Raw genomic sequence first — 24,171 nt, forward strand, 5'->3', positions numbered from 1 at the left:
TTGAAGACTTTATTTCCTACGCCATTGTAATAGGCACAGAAAAGAAGTTGTGTATCAGTACATGCAATGCCCAGACCCACATCTCTTGGTGAAAAAAAGACTCCTGAGACAAGTGACCATATTCTGTCATCCAAATAAGCTCTGATTGGCAGTTCCTCCTTTTTTCTTTCTGATATTCTAGGTTGGCTAAGTGAAATTAAAGCTCTTCTTGTTCAAAGTTCAGGTGGAACATTTTATAAGATAAAACTCCACTGAAAATCAAAAGGATACGGTGCTCGTTGATACCAAGCACCAAAATCTAGGCACTGAAATTCTGTCCAATGAGTAGATTCTAATAACCCCAATGTGCTCAAGAAATATAAGTTATGGTTTTCATAACTCTCAAAGAAGAATTTTCCACCTTCCTTTGGACAGGGTGTGGGAAACTGACCCTCAGATCCATTGCTGGTAAGGGTACAAATTTATACAACACCCGGGGAGGCAATATTCAATGCAATCTCATTTCTGGGAATCTATCCTACAAATACATGGCACACAGGAGAAGTGATATAGGCATGAGATTATTTTTTGCAGCATTATTTTTAATGACTAAAGATTGGAAACCGCCTGTCAAATGGGGACTGGTTAAATTACAAAACAGAATTAAATGGAATGTTACATAGCAGTTAAAAGGAGTGCTAACGGCACAGACTCTGAATTCTCTGGGGTGAAGTCTGAATTAAGTTTGATGTAACATCCAGCACAGCCACCCTGGGTCATAAAATCTTCAATTTTCAAGGATTTAGTCATCTGCTTGTTTAGCATAGCCATTATTAAAAGTTAAGTTATATAGGGGCACCTGGGTGGCTCAGTCAGTTAAGTGGCCGACTTCGGCTCAGATCATGATCTCATGGTCCATGAGTTCAAGCCCCGCTTCGGGCTCTGTGCTGACAGCTCAGAGCCTGGAGCCTGTTTCAGATTCTGTGTCTCCCTCTCTCTGACCCTCCTCCGTTCATGCTCTGTCTCTCTCTGTCTCAAAAATAAATAAACGTTAAAAAAATTTTTTTTTAAAGTTAAGTTATATAAACTTACAGTTAAATAATACAAAGATAATAAATACTCAATTCATTGCCTCCTAATTATTTTATTATACTACTCTCTACGTCTTCACCAGGCTCTTTAAGTCTAAATACCTCTTTGATAGAAATATTATATAATGGTACGTGACTGGGCATCTCCTCCCAGCTTGGTGTTCAGTATCTTCACGCGGTTAGCTTAAAATCAGCGTCAGTGGGGATAATCAAATCTCCGAAATCGGCAAATGCTACAGGTTGGAACTTTTTTCTTAGCTGTGTGTTACATATTATCAGCATTACCCCCAGTACGTGTGTTCTGTACCTCAGTTTTGCCATCTGTAAAACCAAGATAATCATAGAACCTACCTGATAGGGTTGTCATGAGGATTAATGAGTAAAGCATCAGAGAGTGTCGATATAAGGGTAGGCTAGGCTCTGTATTATTATTACTGGCACAGAAAGATCTCCAAGCTATATTGTCATATATTTTTTAAAGCTGGGAAAGCATATATAGAATGCTACCTTTTGGCTATAACACAGGTAAAACTTTAAATACATGTTCATAGTCTCTTCGATAAAGAAGCCTTGGCAGGACACGTAAGAAATGAATTAAAGCGCCTGCCTCGTTTGTCTCTGACGGGGGGGATGAGGTGGAGGACTTGGGTAAGACCAAGACTTTTCTTTCCCGTTACATTGCCACTGAGCTTTATGTTCTTCGACTATGTGAACATATTAGCGACTCAAAACATTGCATTATAAAGAAGAACCATTTCCTTTAACCCAACAAGCATCTCCTCCTCATCTGTTATAACCAAAATACTAGGAGACACTCTGTGAGGGTCAAAAGGGGCAGGGACCAAGGAGGGACCATGGCCGCTGCCCTCCACGAGCGCATGCCCCGCCCCCCCGGGGAGACGGAACGTGCACAGGAGACCCGCCTAGAGCAGGAGACGGTCCAGCCCTGGGTACCAACACTACAGGGCTTTGCACTCAACTCATGATCAGGACGATACAAAATGGCTCTTTCAGGATACTTACCCTGTTGTATATGGGATGTTTATGCCCCCTAGATTAATACTTTCACATCCAACGATAAACAGGGTGGAAAAACACAGTAAGGATACACCACTGCAGATCATGGCTAGTTTCGCAGATTCTCTTGCACCAAGTTTCAGTTTTTTTATAATGTAGCCTCCCAGGACAATCCCCACACCGGCACTGGGGACAATAATAACACCTAGAGAGAAGAAGGGAAGGACAGGATTACTCTGAAGGTTAACATACACTGTAATTTGTTTTCTAATTACTCCTGTTCCTACTTACTGATTAGCACTGAGGAAAAAAAAGTCCCGTAATCAATAAATCTTCAATGTGTATGATTCTATAGTATAATTTGTTTTCAACACATACAACCAACAAAGGACACATATCCAGAATGTAAAATAACTTTTACAAATCAATAAAATAAAGACAAGCAACCGACTGAAAAAGTGAACGAAACGTGAACAGGCCCTTCACTAAAGAGGAAATCCAGCTGACCAACAAACACATGAAGGTGCTCACCCTCATTGCTAAGAGGGAAATACAATTTAAAACCATAGTAAAATACTACTCTGCACCAATTGTGTCGATAAAAATTTTAAAGGCCGATGCTACCACATGTTGGCGAAGTCATAGAGCAGTGGTCACTCTCTGCACAGCTGGTGGGATGTAAACTGTGACAGCTACTTTGAGAACAGTTAGCCATTATCTGGTAGAATTGAAGATACACCCATCCTGTCACAATCCTGGATCTATACCCTAAGGAAACTCAGGCACATGGGGATCAAAAGAAGTGTACCAGAGGGGAGCCTGAGTGGCTCAGTCAGTTAAGCTCTGACTCTTGATTTCGGCTCAGGTCATGATCTCACAGTTCATGGAATTGGGCCCCTCGTCAGGCTCTGCGCTGACAGCACAGAAACTGCTTGGGATTCTCTCTCTCCCTCCCTCTCTGCCCCTCCCCTGTTTGTGTACACATTCTCTCTCTCTCTCTCTCTCTCTCTCTCTCTCAAAAATAAATAAATACACATTTAAAAAAAGAAGTGTACAAGAAATCTGATGCATCATAATAGCCCAAAACTGGAAATAAACCAAATGTCCATTAATAGATACATTGCATGTTATAAATTCATATGATGAAAGGCCACTCTACAGCAACAAAAGTGAAGGTCATGACAATGCTCAACTATGAGGATGGATCATACCCATGCAATGTTCGATGAAAGAAACAAAACAGAACACATGACATGAGGGCATCTGTAAAAAGTTCAAGTGCAGATAGAACTGAATGCTTTGTTTAGGAATACATATATAGGCAGAGACACTACGAAGAAAACCGAGAAAATAAGGGTCATAAATCCAAGATAGTAGGGGGAACAGGTGGGGTCAGGAAAGGATACAGGGTGCTCCTGGAGTACTGAAAACATGCCATTCCATGCCCTGGGTAATAGTGACACAAATGTTCACTTTATGATTATTTATTATCTCTCAATTTTGATTCACATATTTCTGTGTGCATTATGTTTCACAGTTTTTTTAAAAGCTAAGAGAAAAGCTATATTGCCTGCCCCAAGAACCTCATAATCTAAAATAAAAATAAACAAATTAGACTACAATAAAACAATTAGACAAAAGGCAGGAAGAATACTGGAAAAGAAGCATGTGAGCCTTCTCTGGGAGAAATCAGGGAGGGCTTCACAGAAGCGGCAGTATTTGTATTTGAGCCAAGTATGAAGAAGAGAGTAAGGTGAAGACTGAAATGAGACAAATATGTCACGAGAGATCTTGGCAAGAGCAATGTTAAGGGTGTTGTGAAGGAAGAAGCCAGATTCAGACTCTTTCCAGAACTTGGGCTACAAAAGGAAAAATGGGTGTGGGTCTAGGGTAAGAGTGGGATTAAGGTAGAGTTTGGACTTGGAGAATGTCATGCATTTGCTAAGACTGGAGGGGACTAAGCATATTTATATACTGACAAAAGCAGACTAAAAAGGAAGGGGAGGTTAAATGTGGAGGGAAAGGTTTATCTGATACCAATGCACGATCCTTGAGAAGTCAAGAGAATATGGAATTAACAGCATAGATGATCACATTAGCACTAGATGGGGAGAGAGAGAGACCCCTTAATTCCAGCTAGGAACAGGATAGGGGAGAAGGGGGTGGGGGAGAAGTCAACAGGTGGGTGGCAGCTCCTCAAACTGTAGCTTTTCTGTTTCATAATTTTTCCATTATTTTGCAGACATAATGTAATACGTGTTACAACAGAACACTTGAAAAGCATAGAGAAGTATGAAGGAACAAACTCCATCGATTACATCCTGCCATATTTCACTCCAGTCTTTTTTCCATGCTTTTTTTCTTTAAGAATTGGTAACATGCTATAGATTCTTTTTTTACATGGCTTTGTTTTTTTTATTTCCGGGTGTGTTTGTTTTTTCTGTATAATTGAAAACAAAACTAACTCTTAGAGGAAAGGGATATTGAGAAATTTTTTTTATTTTTATTAAAAAAAATTTTTTTTAATGTTTATTCATTTTTTGATAGAGACAGAACATGAGCAGGGAAGGGGCAGAGAGAGAGAGGGAGACACAGAATCTGAAACAAGCTCCAGGCTCTGAGCTGTCAGCACAGAGCCCGACGCGGGGCTCGAACTCACGGACCGTGAGATCATGACCTGAGCGGAAGTCGGTCGCCCAACCAACCGAGCCACCCAGGAGCCCCAGGGATAGTGAGAATTTTAAATACAGCCAAGGATTAGAATAATTGTTGTAGGAGAGTAAAATGAGAATATGCAATAGGCTTTGCAAGTGGAGAGCCCAACGGGTCCAGATGAGATTGGCTTTCAGAAGTCTGTAGTCTCCAGCAGCGCACACGGTTGGATGGTTTTTGCTCCAGCATGTTCAGCAACCCACATAAAGGAGCAGAGAAGGATTAGATTAATCTAAAACCTGAGCTTTGCCTGGCAACCAGTGTTCATCTTGTAATCCCCACGACAGCCCTGATTTTGCAAAATCAGTAATGACCTTTTTACAGATGAGGAAACTGACAGCTCAGAGGAGTGATTGGTCCCACAGCGTACACAAGGGAGAGAGTGTCTCACAAGGAAAAGTGAGGTCTCTGATTCCCAGCCCAGCGCTCTGTCCACATCACCACAGATGTGTCTGAGAGTTAACAGGTCCCTGGAATCTTCTAGGTAAATTGACCAGAGCTCTGGGCTTAAATGATCTGCTTAATAAAATATCATCATCGTTAAGGAAGAGTACGCATTCTATCTACACAAATAAATAGGCAAGACTTTCTCTTTAAAGTGAAAATGACACATTCATGAAATCTTTATTTCAATTAAATAATTTATACTGTTCTAGACCCCCCAGGATAACAAACAAAACAAACCTCCATGCTCATGGCTCAGGTCACAATTTAAAAGTAATATAATTGGGGTGCCTGGGTGGCTCAGTCGGTTAGGCGGCCGACTTTGACTCAGGTCATGATCTCGCGATCTGTGAGTTTGAGTTCGAGCCCCGCGTCGGGCTCTGTGCTGACAGCTCAGAGCCTGGAGACTGTTTCGGATTCTGTGTCTCCCTCTCTCTGACCCTCCCCTGTTCATGCTCTGTCTCTCCTGTCTCAAAAATAAATAATAAAAAATAAATAAATAAAAATAAAAGTAATATAATTTATTTGACTATGCGTTCTAATTAGTATTCAACTCTTCAAAACAGCAAATTTGTCACTGGTAAATATGAGGTTATATTGAGCAGAGTGAAGACGCCTTAAAATTTTCTCCTGATGTCCCCGTCTCATCTAAATCTCACTGCACTATCCAAACAGAAATTCTGACCATCCGTTCATGGTAATCTGTACATCATTCAGATCTCCGGCTTAAGTAAGAGACCCAAACGTCTCCTCGTTAGAATATCAGGCACAGGGGATAAATAGGGCAGATTTGGTTCTGGGGAGAACGGGGGTAACAGCAGAGCCTCCTCGCTGCCCCTTCTGAAAGCCTGGCTCTGGGGAAACCAGATTGTGCAGAGCCTGGAGGGGCTGGAAGTTGGTTTCCCACCCAGCACCACACTGCTTCCTAGGCCTGGCCAACTCCCCCACTGCCTTGTAGGGAGGGGAAATTACAGGCATCTTCTGCTTTTGCTAACCAAAAGAAATCCAAAGAGGATTTTCACTTTTATGGGGGGAAAAAAAAGGCGAAGAGTGAAAATAGCATTCAGCATTTGTTTGGCAACAAGGGGTTATAAAGGCACTGAAAGCGGCCCCGCCAAGCCCCTTCCCTGGGAACCACACTCAGCATCTCAGCATCAGGCCCCGCAGCTTTGAAGTGTCTGTGAGCATCTGTGCTTTATCTCCATTTGTTTTGTGCATCATCAGGAAGAGGTTCCTAAGGTATCAGAAGCCCCTAAGAGGGGTTGTATTTTGAGCCTGGTAATGCTCAACATTTTTTCCATATAAATTAACTATAACTGCTTCTCCGCCTTATGCCCTTCTGGCTTATGAAAGGCTTCATTGGAACACTCGACTTTTAGATAGCAATAAATAAATATTATGAGATGTAAATATATAAGATGGGATCTCCCAGCAGAAGCTGCCCGCCTACCACGCACCGTGTCTGCGTTCAAATCCACCTCACTGGCTGGTGCTCACCCCTTCCCTTTGTCCTCAGAACCCAGAGAGCCCTCTTCCAACTGCCTCCTGGCTCCTCAGAGCCTCTGCTCCCTATCAGCCCCTTTCCCAGCCCTGGCAGCATGGCTGTGCAGTCCCCGAGTTTCTGCTCCTCACGCCCTCTAGTGGCCAAGACATGGCTGGGACCCAGGGGGTACAAGAGGGTGGGCAGGGGAAAAAAGCATCAAGTCTGTGTGTATGAGGGGAGACGGTGGAGGTCTGAACTCAGGGACCCAGCCTAAGGGAGTGGTAGAGGATAGAAGCCAGTGCATTTGCAGATGTCTAAGAGACAAATGCAGGTAAGAGTACAGGCCACATGGACACATTCCCGGAGTTCAAATCTCAGCTCTGCCACCTACAAACTGTGTGTCCTTGGACAAATTTCTGAATATTCCCAGGCCTCCGATTTTCTCATCTGTAAAATGTGGCTAAGAATAGTATCTTCCTCATAGGTTGTTAGCTTTAAGTGAGTTAAGAGATATAAAGCGCTTAAGACAGTGTCTGACTCATAGTATATGAGTCAGGACTTAATAAATGTTGGTGATCATCATCATAAATATGAACATCATTATTATCTACCTAATATTAATGAGTTTAACATTTGCACAAATCAACATATTGAAATTATAATTAGGCAAAAATCTCTATACGCTATTTTATCTATAGGATTGAAACTGTAAGATTGAACACTAAACTTTTATGTGTTCTTTAATATATAAGACTTTGAGGTTTAGCTACTATGTAGTTTTTTTTTAACATTTATTTATTCTTGAGAGACGGAGAGAGACAGAGCATGAGCAGGGGAGGGGCAGAGAGAGAGGGAGACACAGAATCTGAAGCAGGCTCCAGGCTCTGAGCTGTCAACACAGAGCCCAAGGCAGGGCTCGAACTCACAGACCGCGAGATCATGACCTGAGCCAAAGTTGGACGCTCAACCGACTGAGCCACCCAGGTGCCCCACTACTATGTGTTTTAAACACATACATCTCTGTTAGCTATTTAGTAGTGTGTATACGTCTGAATTTAAAGACCTCATAGCTACATTAATTGGCAACAAAGCAGAGGATCCTGTTTGACTTCATAAAAGGTCTGTGAACATCCTGCTGTTTTCCAGTTGGAAATCTTTTATCTACTTACTTATCCAAGCAAGTCAACATGTTATTTGTCCTACTTCCTTTCTTTCTCTTATGTCAAGCACTATCCCGTAATATTCGATTTTGAAGTTTTTACTCTGAGTCACAATATTCCTTGCCCTTATAAAGTGTAACTTCATGGAGTCCAAAGGCCTTTATGAAAAATGATATTCACTGAATTGCCAAACATTAAAGCTACTGGTGGAATTTTTCCCCTCCCCTCTAGTTTTTGTCAATATGTAGAAATTATCTGTATTGCAAATAGACACATAAAACATACCTACGCTTAATGCATGATTTGGGATGCAAAAAAACCTTAAACTGAAAAGGAAGAGGAAAAGATTAGGTGACCCACTCATCATCGAGAACGTTCCAGGCTCAGGGAACCTGAATTGTGCCACTATTGCTATTGAACGATAATTTACTTTCATGGTACCCAGGGCTAACTCCTGTCATGAGGCCTTCCACTGTCTGTTGTGTTTACCTCTTTCTTTCCTGCTAGACTCTCAGGTCTTTATACATGGCAGGGACTTTCTCTTTATGATCTTCACACCTTTCTAGCACTTACCAGGACCTGGAAATGTAGGGATGAAAGAACAAGCTTTGTTATTTAGAATTTATTATACAAAAACTTCAAATGGCTTATTCATTTCCATTTTCTAATTATTCCTGAACTAGGCTATATCCTATTTTACAAGTAGGAAATCTAAGACCTCATTCGGGACCAAAATAAGCTGCTAAAGATCAGTTTAAGCCTGGCAGGCACTAAATGATGCCTGAAAAATTTCGCTGTTATCAAAATTCTGAGTTGAGCGTTATTAGCAAAAATGTAACTGGCAAGCCACTGAAGGTGACAAGGCACATGATGCCTATGATGTCCGCAGCCCTCTGATACCTCTTTTCTATCACAAAATCACAATGGTGCAAAATGTCCCACTGTGGTGTGAACTAAGTTAACAGATACTCAGAATCTCAGATGTCCTCATGCGCTTTTCTCTAAATTCACTGATCCTATGTGTTTCACATCCAAAGTTTTCTTTAGTTACGTTGAAAAATAAATGGTTTGCAAACGTAAGTCAGTAAGAAATAAGCCATTATGACTTTGAGGTTCTGCTGCTGCGTTGGGGGAAGGGAGCTGGGCACAGGGAAGGAGGGGAGGGGAAGGGAGCTGGGCACGGGGAAGGGGGGGAGGGGAAGGGAGCTGGGCACGGGGAAGGGGGGAGGGGAAGGGAGCTGGGCACGGGGAAGGGGGGAGGGGAAGGGAGCTGGGCACGGGGCACGGGGAAGGGGGAGAGGGGAAGGGAGCTGGGCACGGGGAAGGGGGGGAGGGGAAGGGAGCTGGGCACGGGGAAGGGGGGGAGGAGAAGGGAGCTGGGCACGGGGAAGGGAGCTGGGCACGGGGAAGGGGGGGAGGGGAAGGGAGCTGGGCACAGGGAAGGGGGGAGGGGAAGGGAGCTGGGCACGGGGAAGGGGGGGAGGAGAAGGGAGCTGGGCACGGGGAAGGGGGGAGGGGAAGGGAGCTGGGCACTGGGAAGGAGGGGAAAGAACAGGATGGGCATCTGGAAAAGAAGGAAGTCCAGTTTGTTCTCATTCATTCGTTCTCTATTTCTCCCTCTCTTTTTACACACACATACACATACACACGCACAGGTGTAGACTATATACCACATACAGTGACATATAGTATCTCATCTCATTCCCAGAATTGTGTGGATTTTGAGTTGCTCTGAAATCAGAATGTGTCTTACAATCAAAAGTATCTTAGCCTCGTGGCATAATCGAATTAAAAGCATTTTCCTTTCATAGACTCCAAATCATGCAGCATCGTACAATTAATGGTGTCTTAGGCTGGAGGAAAGATAGCCTCTTTCCACATCACAGATGAGGAAACATCTAACGATGTGATAGAGCAGGGAAACAAACTCGAATTTATTTAACTTTTCCAAAGACTGTGCTTCTAATCTTGTAATACAAAACAAATGTTTTTCCTATCATCCAGGGTAAATGAGTTTACCTTTTCAGCTTCTACTTTCCCTTGCAACATTTTCTATAGGAAGTTAATCACAAGGAATAAAAGAATAAAAGGGGAATAAAAGAAGAGAATATTTTAAAAATCCAAACCTTAAAGCTAGCAAATTTTAAGTGCTCCGAGAATAGACAGCATAGTAAGCATACATTTTCACAAACAATACATAAATCCACAAAGTGTCACAAGAAGCACAATGTATCTCTTCCTCCTTCATATCTCAGTATCACCCTGTGAAAAAGCTCAGAAATCCTTTCACAAACTATGATTCGGTGTATCGGAGTGAATGTCTGGTATCCCTTTTATAATTCAGTGGCTGTCGTAAGACAGAGAACAGAGAGTTTCTTTAAATCCACAATAGCTCATGGCATAACATCTAGTCACATTCTAAAGCAGGGGCAGCAAAGCCCAGAACCACGCCTTGTTTGGATTAGGAGAAGCAGCCCATGTGTATTGAAGGGAACAGCGTGTGCCACTATCAAAGCTACCAGTTCTAAAGGGAAGCCTATGGGCCAAATGGAAGAATTTATAGGAAGTTCTTTTAAGAATCCTCCTGAGGCGGATACGCCGGCAGGGTGGCTCGCCTCACACGAGGCTGCTGCAGACAGCCTGTCTCAAGTTTTGCCCCTCTGTAGCTCCTGTTAGAGGACACAGTGCGAGAAGCAGACCTCTCAGACCACAGCTTCCTCTCCGAGTGCCCGGCAACAGCCACAGTGTGGCTCAGATGGGACCACTTGCAGCTAACCAAGAGAGAATGCTCTGAAATTTCTCGCCTGGCCTTGCTGAAATTACTAATAAAGTCTTTCAATGGAAGACACACTTCTAGAAGCCTCAGCCTCCGTGACTTCATCATGGAGATACAATATAAAGCTCATATTTAACTCCTACTAAGGCAAAGGGGGCTCATTCACCTACAATAACACTTTCTTCAACTCTGCCAACACAGGGAGACACTGTACAGGAGAAGGGAAACATGAGATTCCCAATCTCGGGGATCCGAGGTCTCGGGAGCACTGAAGGAAAGGTAATAGAAAGGTACATTCAGCAAAGAAAACAACCACACTTTTCATTTCAGGTTTTTGCAAAGGCCCGGCTACGATAATACATAACGGCAAGTGCCAAGCTGCGTCAGGAAAGGGATTCAAAAATCAAATCAAATTAATATTTCATCTCTTATGGCTTAGAAACCTAAGCGTTTTCTGCATGTAGGCAATAAAACCACAGAGGGCAAGAACAACTCGGAATGATGAGATACAAAAATCAGAGTGTTGCCTTCCATTTTTCACCAGCTCTGGGCAACTTCAGGCAAAACAGCGAAAGCTTGAACCAAATTACTGCAAAAAAAGGAAAAAGCCTTGCAGAGGAAATTTCACAGAAGAATAATGGAGTCTTAGTAACTTTTTCGGTTTTTATAATAAGCCTCCAGCAAAGCCCTTGGTGTTAAGTTACTGCATTTTGTTTCCGTTCATAGAGGCAAGGGCTACAGATGTGGGCCAGTGCCAAATGCAAAACCCTCTTTGGAGGCCCTTTGGGCAAGATCCACTTTCTCTCTCAGCAGTTTTCAACTTCTCCCCTTTCCATTGTTGTCCAAATCCAGCCGCTCTCAGAGCTTTCCCATGGAGGAGGTTAATCGTCATTACGCCCACTAATAGCTGAGCCACAAAAACCCGACAAAGCTACCCTCCCCCTGGGAGAAGTAAGCAGATTTTTAAAACCCTATTTATCTGAAATTTTGAGACACACTTCTAAACACCTAACTATACCTGTTACAATGTCTTTGCTCCCCCCCTCCAGGGGCCAAGTGCAGATTTGCTCATTAGATACCATATGAATTCTACCAAATTAATTCTAATTCTAATTTCATGAGGTGGACCAGAGCACCCATTTAATAAATACAGTCAACGCACTAATCCAAATGTTCTGTGCCTCTTTTTCTTTTTCTTTTTCTTTTTAAATTTACAGCTTCATTGGGCTATAATTAACATACCACATACAATTCATCTACTTAAGTGTACAATCCAGTAACTTTCAGTATACTCCCAGACATACACAACCAATCCCACAATCATTGTTCGAACACTTTCATCACCCCCAAAAGAAATTCTGTATCCATTAGCTATCACCCCATTTCCTTCAAACTGTCTGCCTCAGCCCTAGACAAACTCTAGTCTATTTTCAGGCTCTATGGATTTACCCATCGTAGCCATTTCATATAAATGGAGTCATACACTATGTCTGTCTTGCTTCGGTCATTTAGCATAATGTATATAAGGTTCATTCATACTGTAGCATGTATCAGTTCTTCATTCCTATTTATGGCCAAACAACCCATTGCACTGATATACCACGTTCAATTTATCCATTCATTCATCAGTGGGTATTTGGGCTGTTCCTATTTGTGGCTATTATGAATAATGTTGCGATGAATGTTCACGTTCAAGTTTCTATGTGGACATATGTTTCATTTCTCTGGATGCATGCCTAGAAATGGAATTTCTGGATCATACGGTGACTCTATGTTTGAGGAAGTGCCAAACTGTTTTCCAAAGTGGGTGCGCCATTTGACATTTCTACCAGCAGTGCGTGAGGGTGCCAATTTCTTCCAATCTTTAATTGCTAATATCACAGATAACATTTGATTATTGTCATCTCAATGGATTTAAACTCGTATCTCATTGTGGTTTTGATTTTCACTTCCCTGATAACTAATGAGGTTGAGTATCTTCATGTGGCCATTTGTATATCTTCTTTGGAGAAATGTCTGTTCAGATCCTTTGCCCAATTTTTAATTACTTTATTTTTCTTTTTACTATTGAGTTGTAAGGATACCTTATATATTCTATTTAAAAAATTTTTTAATGTGTATTTATTTTTGAGAGAGGGAGAGACAGAGCACGAGTGGGGAAGGGGCAGAGAGAGGAAGACACAAAATCCGAAGCAGGCTCCAAGCCCTGAGCTGTCAGCACAGAGCCCTACCCAGGGCTCAAACCCACAGGCCATGAGATCATGACCTGAGCCGAAGTCGGACACTTAACCAACGGAGCCACCCAGGCAACCCTCTTGATACATTCTAGATACAGTCTTTTATCAGATATATATTTTCCAAATATTTTCCCCCATTCTGTGGATTGCTTTTTACTTTTTTGTTGTTGTTTTGGAATTTTATTGGGTTTTTGGGTTTTATTTTATTTTGTTTTACTTTTCTGATGGTGTCCTTTGATTTACAAAAGTTTTTAATTTTGATGAAATCCAATTTATGTACTTTTTTCTTTGGTTGTATTATCTAATCCAAGGTTACAAAGATTTATGCCTATTTTTATTTCCAAGGATATCATAATTTTAGCTTTTACATTAAGGCCTTGGATCCATTTTGAGTTAGTTTTTACATATGGTGTGAGGTATGGGTCCAGCCTCATTCTTTTGCATATGAAGATTCAATTGTCCCAGCACCATTTTTTGAAAAGACTATTCTTTTCTCATTGAATGGTCTTGGCATCCTTGTTGAAAATAAGTTGATCATAGATGTATGGGTTTGTTTCTGGACTTTCAATTCTATTCAATTGATATTTATGTTTATTTCAAGTCAGTGCCATATTGTCTTGATTATTGTTGCTTTTTATTAAGTTTGGAATCAAAAGGTCTAGGTCCTCCAACTTTTGTCTTTATCAAGATTGTTTTGGCTGTTCTGGGTTGCTTGCATTCCAAATGAATGTGTGAAATTCTGTAAAGAAGCCAGCTGGGATTTTGATGGGGATTATGCTGAATCTATCTAGGGAATACAGTCATCTTAATAACATTAAGTGCTCCAATTCATGAACATGAGACGTCTTTCTGTTTATTTAGGTTTTCTTTTTTTAAGCAATATTTTACAGTTTTTCAGAATATAAGTTTTGTACTTCTTTTATTAAATTTATTCTTAAGTATTAAATTCTTTCATGCTATTGTAAATAGAATTTTTTCCTTAATTTCACTTCTAAAATTGTTCATTGCTAGCGTCTAGAAATACTATTGATTTTTTCATGTTACTCTTTTATTTCCCAACTTCACTGAATTCATTTACTAGTTCTAATACTTTTCTAGTGGATTCCTTAGGATGTTCTCTACATAAGATCATATAATCTCAATAGAGATAGTTTTACATCTTTGTTTTCAACCCAAATGTCTTTTATTTCAGTCTCTTAGTTAATTGCCCTGGCTAGAATCTCCAGTGCAATGGTGAATGCAAGTGGCAAGAACAGATATCTTTGTCTTCTTCCTGATCTTAGGGGGAAAGTACCAGTTTTTCATAAGTATGATGTCAGCTGTTGGTTTCTTGCAGATGCTTTTTAATTCATCATGTCTTAATCTTCAATCATTTAAATAGTAGTCAAACTAAAATTCATTTTTGTTGTTACTTAAAAATGTGTTGCTAAGTATAACCTTCAGAAAACTCATAAAGTATACAATTTTTAAGACACATCAGGGCACCTGGGTGGCTCAGTACATTGAGTGTCTGACTCTTGATTTCAACTCAGGTCTTGATCTCACGGTTAGATTGAGCCCCGCATCAGTCTCTGTACTGACAGTGCGGAACCTGCTTGGGACTCTCTCTCCTTCTCTGCCTCTCCCTTGCACATGCACTCCCTCTCTCTCTCTCTTTCTCTCTCTCTCAAAATAAATAAACTTTTTTCAAAAGCTTTTTTTTTTTTTACCTTAACAGAAAACACTTATTGAGCACCTACTGTATATGGGATTTTGTACTAGACTCTGGAGATAAATAGTGCATAAAGCCGACAAAAATCCCTGCCCACATTGAGTTTACAATATACTGTAGGAAAACCAGATAATAAACAATAAATCAAGAACTAAGCGATTCTTACTGAATGTTAGAAGGTGAAAGCAGTCCAGAGAAAAAGGTTGAGCCTAGCAAGGAAAATCAAGACTTCTGGGAGAAGAGTTGCATTTTTTAATGGGGGATGCTGGTCTCACTGACATGGGGCCATTTGAGCAAAAACCTGGAGGACAGAGAGTGCAGCATGCACAGGGAATACACGATATCCTAATTATACACTGTGTTCATCTATCCACTGAATTTTCATCTATCCACTGAAGTAAGTTTACTGAGAGCCAAGATTACTATTAAAGGTCACAACATTTTATAACTAGAAGAAAATTCAGAAAATGATCAACCTTCCTTGCCTTCTGAAAGAGAAAGCTTAAGCTAGAAAACTAAGAACTCAGCAAAGCGGTGACACGTGAAATGGAAATCTTAACCAGTATGATACATTCTGCACTTTATACCTAAAGATTTTGTTGTGTTTCAAAAGACATGCATAATTCCAACAGGTAATAATATTCACAAAATAAGTTTTACAGATAGAAACATACTCTAGTAATCTAATGGTCTGAGCAACTCTGGAGGACACCAAACCAACTATCAGAACTTAGGTTTCAGAAATCTACTAAAAAAAATCTACTAATTAACCAACTTTTTAAAAAGAGGTATTGGGTAGAAAGCACTAGAAAAGAAACAGATGACATGGGTCTCGCCTGACTTCCCAATGCGATGACGAGCACCACCAACTGATACATTTTTAAATCTCGCAGCAAAATACCAATAGCCTCTTTCCCTTATTGTTCTGATCTTATCTACTCTCGGTTTTGAATAATAAAATCACACATTTGCAAATAAAACTTCTTTTAGGAAGACACTAAAGTATCTTGAAAAGATACAAGAATAAGAAAATGCAATAAATATTTTAAATTTCAGCCCAAATGACATGTGAACCAGCAAAAGAAAAAATGACAGTGTAGCAACAGTCAATGCAATGTACCTCCCAACTAATAGCCATGGGTGCCTCTCATACTGTTGTGGTTACTGGTTCACTACCAGACCCAGATATTACACTGAGGGGGCTTCACCAGAATCAAAGGTAGCCCTGTATCTTTTCACATTTTTATTTTCACCAAATGAAGGACATGCAAGGCACCTGCCAAATAAAATAGATTTTTATTCGAAGCTGGAGAGGAATAGCCAACATCTTAGACAACCGGGCTGGAAATGAAAGCAACCATTGCAAGATGGGGAAGTGGACAGAATAAAAAAGAAGGCAATTTAATAGGTGTGACTCAAGTTGCAAGCTGTTAGAGCAAGAAAGGACTTTGTGTTTTAGTATTTACTATTATATTTTAGCCTTTACTAACATTTTCAAAATTATTCCTACATTATATGAAATTAATTGTTTGAGTTTCTTGTTTGTTATCATAGAATCACAGAATTTGGGAGCTATGATGGGGAGTGCTACTTATCCCCTGATGACTACCCTTCTTTCTTCTAGAAACACCAATAGTGGGGCGCCTGGGTGGCCCAGTCAGTTAAGCGTCCGACTTCAGCCAGGTCACAATCTCTCAGTCCGGGAGTTCGAGCCCCGCGTCAGGGTCTGGGCTGATGGCTCGGAGCCTGGAGCCTGTTTCCGATTCTGTGTCTCCCTCTCTCTCTGCCCCTCCCCCGTTCATGCTCTGTCTCTCTCTGTCCCAAAAATAAATTTTAAAAAAATAATAATAAATTTAAAAAAAAACGTTGAAACACCAATAGTCTCCTACTGGTGGCAAGTTTTATTTGTTTGTTTGTTTGTTTGTTTGTTTTTATAAAAGACCAGATAGCGAATATTTTCCACTCAGTGTGCCTGACAGTGCCTCTTACAACTACTGTTATAGTGCTAAAGTAGTCAGTCTTGTGTAAACAAATAAGTATAGCTGTGTTTCAATAAAATTTTTTTAAAGAATTTTTTTTTCAACGTTTATTTATTTTTGGGACAGAGAGAGACAGAACATGAACGGGGGAGGGGCAGAGAGAGAGGGAGACACAGAATCAGAAACAGGCTCCAGGCTCTGAGCCATCAGCCCAGAGCCTGATGCGGGGCTCGAACTCACGGACCGCGAGATCGTGACCTGGCTGAAGTCGGACGCTTAACCGACTGCGCCACCCAGGCGCCCCTCAATAAAATTTTATTCACACACCAAACAAAACAAAACAAAACAAAACAAAACAAAACAAAACAGGTAGCAGGCTACATTTGACCCAAGGCTCCTATTCTAAAGTAGTAGTGTGGATTATGGTTGTCTGAAATGCAGACTACATTTCCCAGACTCCCTTGCAACTGGATGTGGCCATGAAATAAGTTCTGGTCAATGTGATGCAAGCAAAGGCAGTACATCCATTTACGCCTTTCTTCCCCTCTCCTACCACCCTGCTGCTATGAATGCTGGGTTGACAGCTACACCTCTCCTTTGGACCATGAGGACAAGAGTCCAGATGAAGCAGAAATTGGAAATTGTCTCAGTTACTGCAGTCACTATATCAATCCTGAGCTTCCTATGTCCAGATTTTTTTGTGAGGGTGAAATAAACATCTATTTTCCTTTGTCCTCTGTTATTTTGAGTCTCCAATATTCTCAGAAAAGGTAATCCTAATGTAACACAGGAGATCAGAGATCATTTCTTCAACTTCCTCATTTTATAGACGACAAAGGAGAGAGAGCGAGATGTATGACTTAATTTGGATCAATAGCTTGTTAATGCCAAAACAAGGGCTAGACTGTAAATGTTTGATTCTAAATCCAAAAACTTTTCTAAATTTTGTATGAGGCTAACACTCCCATAGACATACATTTAAATTACAAACATTTGTTATTTTCTTTGTGTGATCTTTCTCAACCATTTAAGTCACTTGTTTTCCCTAAGAATGGGTGTTTGGTTTTTTTCTAAAAGTGAATGAAAAAATATTTTTTTATTTCTAGAAACTTGCTTTATGGTTAATTTTTCCAAATTGTATATTTCAGGAAGGGAAGTGTTTTAGACTAATTTCTCACCTAAAGCAGCAAAATTCCTCAAAATTCCTTTCAAAAAATCTTACCTATTATTGTCTTGAATCATAAGGTACACATCAAAAAATAAATACTATGATTAAAGGTTAAATGTGGGAGCAAGCGGTCTTCAACTTTAACCAACATTAGCAGAAACAACCTAAAATCATATGAGGCAAATAAACTTTTATAGTGTTTTCAAAGCATTCATATCAATCATTTAATGGATCAATATAATGGCTCTATGAACAGGTATTATCTCCTCATAACACATAAGGAAACAGACTTTGGGAAAATGAAATGACAATATAATCATCATGATAAATTTGTAGAGTACTTTAAGCCTTAAAGCATTTACACTTAATCTTATCCCATGAGATGGGTTACTATTTATCCTCATTTTCCATAAAATTAAACATTCAGGAAAGAAAGTCACACAAATGATGTCAGCAGGCTCATAGAGCACAGCCAGGACACAAATCTGATTTCCAAGCCAGAGTCCTTTCAAGTCTGAGAGGAGAAAGCTACTATCTGAATTCCAAATCCATTGTTCCTTCTAAAACTGAAACCTAGTCTCTTAACTCCTACTTTTCTTTGTTTCAATTCGTTTCACTGTCTCCTAAAACAAACTCAAGCCTTCAATACAAAAAGGATCAAATTTGTTAACATTTGCGGGGTGTGTGTGTGTGTGTGTGTGTGTAAATATATACCTGTGTGCATACAAGTGTGTGTATGTATTGTGTATGTGTATAGATGTGTGTGTGAAAGCATACAGATGTGTGTGTATATACACATGTGTGTGCATATATGAATGAATTTGGTTGAGACAGATAGTGATGAGTCTTTATAATTTGTCCTCAATGTATGTTAAATATATACTATTTGGCAAATTATTCACATTTGAAGTTTAATCATATAATATAATAAGAAACAACAGGGGCACCTGGGTGGCTCAGTCAGCTAAGCGTCCGACTTCGGCTCAGGTCACGATCTCACGGTCCGTGAGTTTGAGCCCCGCGTCGGGCTCTGGGCTGATGGCTCAGAGCCTGGACCCTGCTTCCGATTCTGTGTCTCCCTCTCTCTCTGACCCTCTCCCGTTCATGCTCTGTCTCTCTCTGTCTCAAAAATAAATAAACGTTGAAAAAAAAAATTAAAAAAAAAAGAAACAACAAATGATATTCACAGAAGAACCTACCTACTAGGTTCACCACAATACCAAAAGCACAGCACAAGACCAGAACCTTGACTTCAGCTCTGGTGGACTATTTGTAAAGATACATTTGTTCTTCAAATCAGGAGACTATAGATGCTGGAGAGGATGTGGAGAAACAGGAACCCTCTTGCACTGTTGGTGGGAATGCAAATTGGTGCAGCCACTCTGGAAAACAGTGTGGAGGTTCCTCAATAGCACTGCTAGGAATTTACCCAAGGGATACAGGAGTACTGATGCATAGGGGCACTCGTACCCCAATGTTTATAGCAGCACTCTCAACAACAGCCAAATTATGGAAAGAGCCTAAATGTCCATCAACTGATGAATGGATAAAGAAATTGTGGTTTATATACACAATGGAGTACTACGTGGCAATGAGAAAAAATGAAATATGGCCTTTTGTAGCAATGTGGATGGAACTGGAGAGTGTGATGCTAAGTGAAATAAGTCATACAGAGAAGGACAGATACCATATGTTTTCACTCTTAGGTGGATCCTGAGAAACTTGCCAGAAACCCATGGGGGAGGGGAAGGTAAAAAAAAAAAAAAAAAAAAAAAAAAAAAAGAGGCTAGAGAGGGAGGGAGCCAAAGCATAAGAGACTCTTAAAAACCTAGAACAAACTGAGGGTTGATGGGGGGTGGGAAGGAGGGGAGGGTGGGTGATGGGTATTGAGGAGGGCAACTTTTGGGATGAGCAGTGGGTGTTGTATGGAAACCAATTTGATAATAAATTTCATGTATTGAAAAAAAAAGATATATTTGTTCTTACATGACATTAAAACTGTTTTGTTCTACCTACAAAGCAATTTTTATTAATAGATGTAATGTACATAACAAGTGTGTGAATACAAATTAAACATTTCTGAAGTATTTCTAATAGTCAACATTTTATTCACTTTTTCCTTGCATCCCTTAAAAAATGATTTGACATGAGAGGCTGATATTTTTAAAACATATGAACAAGATTATGAATAGAAAAGATAACTAAAAAGAATTATATAATCTTCTTCTTAATGCCCTCTCCCCCCAAAAAAACCATGAGATAGACGCTAATTTGTTTAGGAAAATTTCAGTAGGCTTTTTAAAAACAGCAGCTAAAAAAAAAATCACAATATGGGAGTATCTACACAATTAAGTGGAACTCCATAAAATAATGATCCCATTAAAACTAAAAAAATTAGTTCTCTTCTTTAAAAAAAAAATAGTTCTAGTATTTTCTAATTGCTGGTTGATCTAAAAATTCCTCCACCAGAGATTCAAAGGTTTTTGGGTTTTTTTTATGTTTATTCATTTGTGAAAGAGAGAGAGAGAGAGAGAGCACAATCAGGGGTGGGGTGGAGAGAGAGGGGGACACAGAATCTGAAGCAGGCTCCAGGCTCTGAGCTGTCAGCACAGAGCCTGATGCGGGGCTTGAACTCACAAACCACGAGATCATGACCTGAGCCGAAGTCAGACGCTCAACCGACTGAGCCACCCATGCACCCCCAAAGGTTTTTATAATGAGACCATTGCACATTATTTCTTCTATTTCTTCTATTAATTATATTATTTCCTCATTTATTCATCTTCACATGCATCAGAGTAGTTTGCTAAATGACAGATACTCAGAAACTACTCAGTGAATTCAGGGAATGGACCTACTATCCTATCCCTAGATTATGAGCCTAAGAGAGGCTGGGAGCACATACCATAAAGCAAAATTCTCCCAAGGGCAGATATTCTGTATTAACATGAAATTTCCTGGCACTTTGTTCTGAGATTCTTGGGAATCTGATCTAAAGACGAATAAGATTTATCTATTATTAGTTGTCAGCACTGAAAATGCCCTTAATGCTCTACAGTACTTGGGAAAACTTAAAAAGTTGTTTTGCTTAAGTATTTTAATCATTCTCCCTAAAATTTTTCAATTAATGTGCAGAATACTTTGCTTAGCAAAGTTAAGGCCAATGACTGTTTTTTTTTTTTTAATATTTATTTTTGAGACAGAGAGAGACAGAGCATGAACAGGGGAGGGGCAGAGAGAGAGGGAGACACAGAATCTGAAACAGGCTCCAGGCTCTGAGCTGTCAGCACAGAGCCCGACACGGGGCTCGAATTCACTGACCGTGAGATCATGACCTGAGCTGAAGTCGGACGCTTAACCGACCAAGCCACCCAGGCGCCCCAATGACTGTTTAAATAAACAAAAGTTTTAAGTACAAATTGACATACAAGTACACATAATACATATATAAAACCAAACTGTCAACTTGTACTTATATACAGTGTATATGTACATTATATATACGTATTTATATATGTTGTGTTTTATAGATACAAACATACACACATACATATTCTTGTATCTATAACTACCAACACATTGGTTACATGAGCAACTATCTCAGAGAGCAAGGCTGACATAGGACAAAAAGAACTTGTAATGTCATGAAGACAGATGTTCTACTGGAAAATCTATGGACATTTATACAGCTGTCCTACAGCTGTCCATTTCTGGGTAATTCCACCAATCTCAATTGCATTTCCAAAAGAGATGTATTTATATAAAATATATTTCAAATGAACTGCAGGAAGATGTTACAAAACATTATTGAACTACTCAATACACAACAATGGTACATTAATTGTTCCTGGCATAGGTAAGAGAAGCATGCACCTATAATGTCTCTAAACATCCCGTTTAGTCAAAACACCAACAGGAATTACACTCATTTTTATTGTAAATAGAGATATAAAATTTTTTCAGTACCATGGCTTGGAAACATTAACTGTTGGTAACAAATTTAAATAACCCCATGTTTTGCTTTCTGGCCAATGAAAAGAAGACATCAAGTTGAGCCTGACAGCAAGGGAAATTTTCTGTGGTCCATCATTAGATGGTTCAGGTTACAAAAGGACATTGTTTCCACTTCTAATAATGTTTAAGCCCATGTTTTATTGTTTAGTTGAAAAGAGTAAGGTATTCCCTTGTCTATGTGGTAATAAACCGGCCACGCTCAGGGGCAAGATCTTCAGAAAGCATTTCTGAGGAAAGGAGGAATGGAGGCACAAGCTGGGAGTCAGAAGAGTTCATCTCTAGCTCTCCAGGATGCCACTACCTGTGCAGCCAAGAATCCTTCAGTTAGAGCCTATACCTCTACTTATCTGTCCACAAAACTGGGATAATGTTATACTCTGAGCCCCCTCTTCCTCATCTCCTTCCATAACAGTCCTAACTCTCCTGTCCTATTACAGATGATGGAATATTTGATGAGTAGAGAGGAAAGCCAAGGTCATTCCCATTAATAATTATTTACATTTAATAAATTTTTTTTTTAATTTTATTTCAGTATAGTTGAGACATGATGTGACATTAGTTTTAAGTGTACAACTTAGTGATTTGGCAAGTTTATATGTTATGCTATGTTCGCCCCAAGTGTAGCCACCATCTGTCCCATTACATCGTTTTATCGTTGACATATTCCTTAGTCTCTGTCTTTTATTTAATAAGTGGTTTTGAAGCAGTTAAAAACTTCAACAGCTCTATAAAATGGATATGATTACATCATTCACAACTAGTAAAGTGGAGGCCAAAGAAATTAGTTAACTCACCCAAAGTTACACAGCTAATAAGTGGCAGAGGCAGATCTTAAACCCAGACATTCTAACTCCAAAATCCATATCCTTACAACATATCAGCTTATAACATATTGGCTCACTACAAAGCATGAGGGGATCACCTCACTTTAGCAGGGTAAGGACCTGCCAAAATGGGATCATGCTCGGTAAAATGTTCTTGAGCTCTCAAAAGGAGTATAGTTAATCACCAAACTACTTTAATCCTTGCTAATTCCTCCCCACCCCACCCCCAAAAAAGTAGCAATTCACTACTGAGGAACTACTTCAGTTCCATCACATACAACAAAAGAGAAAAAGAAAAAGAAAAAATATATATTTAATATGTCTAATTCGAACTGCCAGGAAAAGGTATTACATACACCTTATATATACCTTACATATACCAAAGCAAAATATTAAGACATTGACTAACTTGAATGCCTAGAAAAAGAAATTGCTTGCAAAAATCAGAAAATTTTGCAGGGTTGGCAGGGGGTCGGGGGGTGATGGTGGGATGTTTGCTAGCTGATCTTTGAAGAAAGGTTGTCTAATTCAATCCTTCATTCAAAGAGCAGACTGAGGGCCAAAGAGATTAATATTTACAGTCATTCATTCATCAAATCTATTGGGTGCACGTCAATGCTGACTTAACCAAGGATATGATGCACTTAGCAGCCTCTTACTTCTATGCCGGACATTTCATTCTCTCCCTTGGGTTTTCAGTCCTTTTCAAAAGCTCCCTAATCTTTCTCAACTCAACTTTTATACATAAATAAATCCTGCTCTGTGAACGAAATGTATTCTTTTTGATGGCTAAGGCTCTCAAGGGGCCTCTGGGCCATTCTGGACATCAATGATCATCAAGGGGCAATGAATGTAGATGTAGAAATCTGGAGAAAACTGGTCTGAATGTCCACTGAACCCAGAAAATCCCTTATAAGTGATGCCTGTCCTCATTTTTCTCTGTGCACGCATACACACATGGGTGTGCATGGGAAACAAATCCCAGACATAAGGACTAGTAATCATCAAAGATGAGTGGAACAAAAACATTTCACTTAATTGCGAGATTTAGTCATCTGGCATTTCACTGCACAGTGCTCGAATATATGAAATTAAAATACTTAAAATGTCTTTTTACCCACGAAGAGTTATGCAAAACAGACATATTGGAAAGTTGAACAATAAGTGGAGAATAAATCAAACTGAGATATCAAGATCTAACCCTACCTCAACACTGATTTAACTGAAATCAGTTTCACGTACGATGTATTACACTTGTAAAGCAATGCACTTTATAATTTATATTGCATCTCTAAGCCTCCCTCAGTTCAGAAAAAATAATCCCTCAGCCTTTCACATTAGTGTCAAGTCTCTTGTCTCCTCTTTCATTTTCCCGCTGTTAGTCACCTTTCATCTCTCTTTTTACTCCTCAAATCCATTTCCCCCAGATCATCTTTGCTATTAATGTTTCCCCATGCCCTAAGTCCTGCCTTCACTCTTCTTTCCGCTTTAGATGTCTTTTCCCAAGAGTATCTCATAAAGTGGGTATCCAGTTATTCCTAATGGCTACTTCCCAAACACTGTGCCAAGCACACAA

At 39.9% G+C, this 24,171-nt stretch overlaps 1 protein-coding gene across 2 annotated transcripts in view; it reads right to left on the reverse strand.

Moving 5' to 3' along the window:
- Nucleotides 1–24,171, reverse strand: part of SLCO5A1 (solute carrier organic anion transporter family member 5A1) — a 151,711-nt gene that overhangs the window by 29,823 nt on the left and 97,717 nt on the right. For both annotated transcript variants that reach the window (XM_043601173.1, XM_043601172.1), the window contains one exon: nt 2,094–2,292. In XM_043601173.1, coding sequence (XP_043457108.1) covers nt 2,094–2,292 — 199 coding nt within the window. The remainder of the gene's footprint in view (nt 1–2,093; nt 2,293–24,171) is intronic.

This window comes from Prionailurus bengalensis, chromosome F2 (assembly GCF_016509475.1).
Source record: "Prionailurus bengalensis isolate Pbe53 chromosome F2, Fcat_Pben_1.1_paternal_pri, whole genome shotgun sequence".
Lineage (NCBI taxonomy): Eukaryota > Metazoa > Chordata > Mammalia > Carnivora > Felidae > Prionailurus > Prionailurus bengalensis.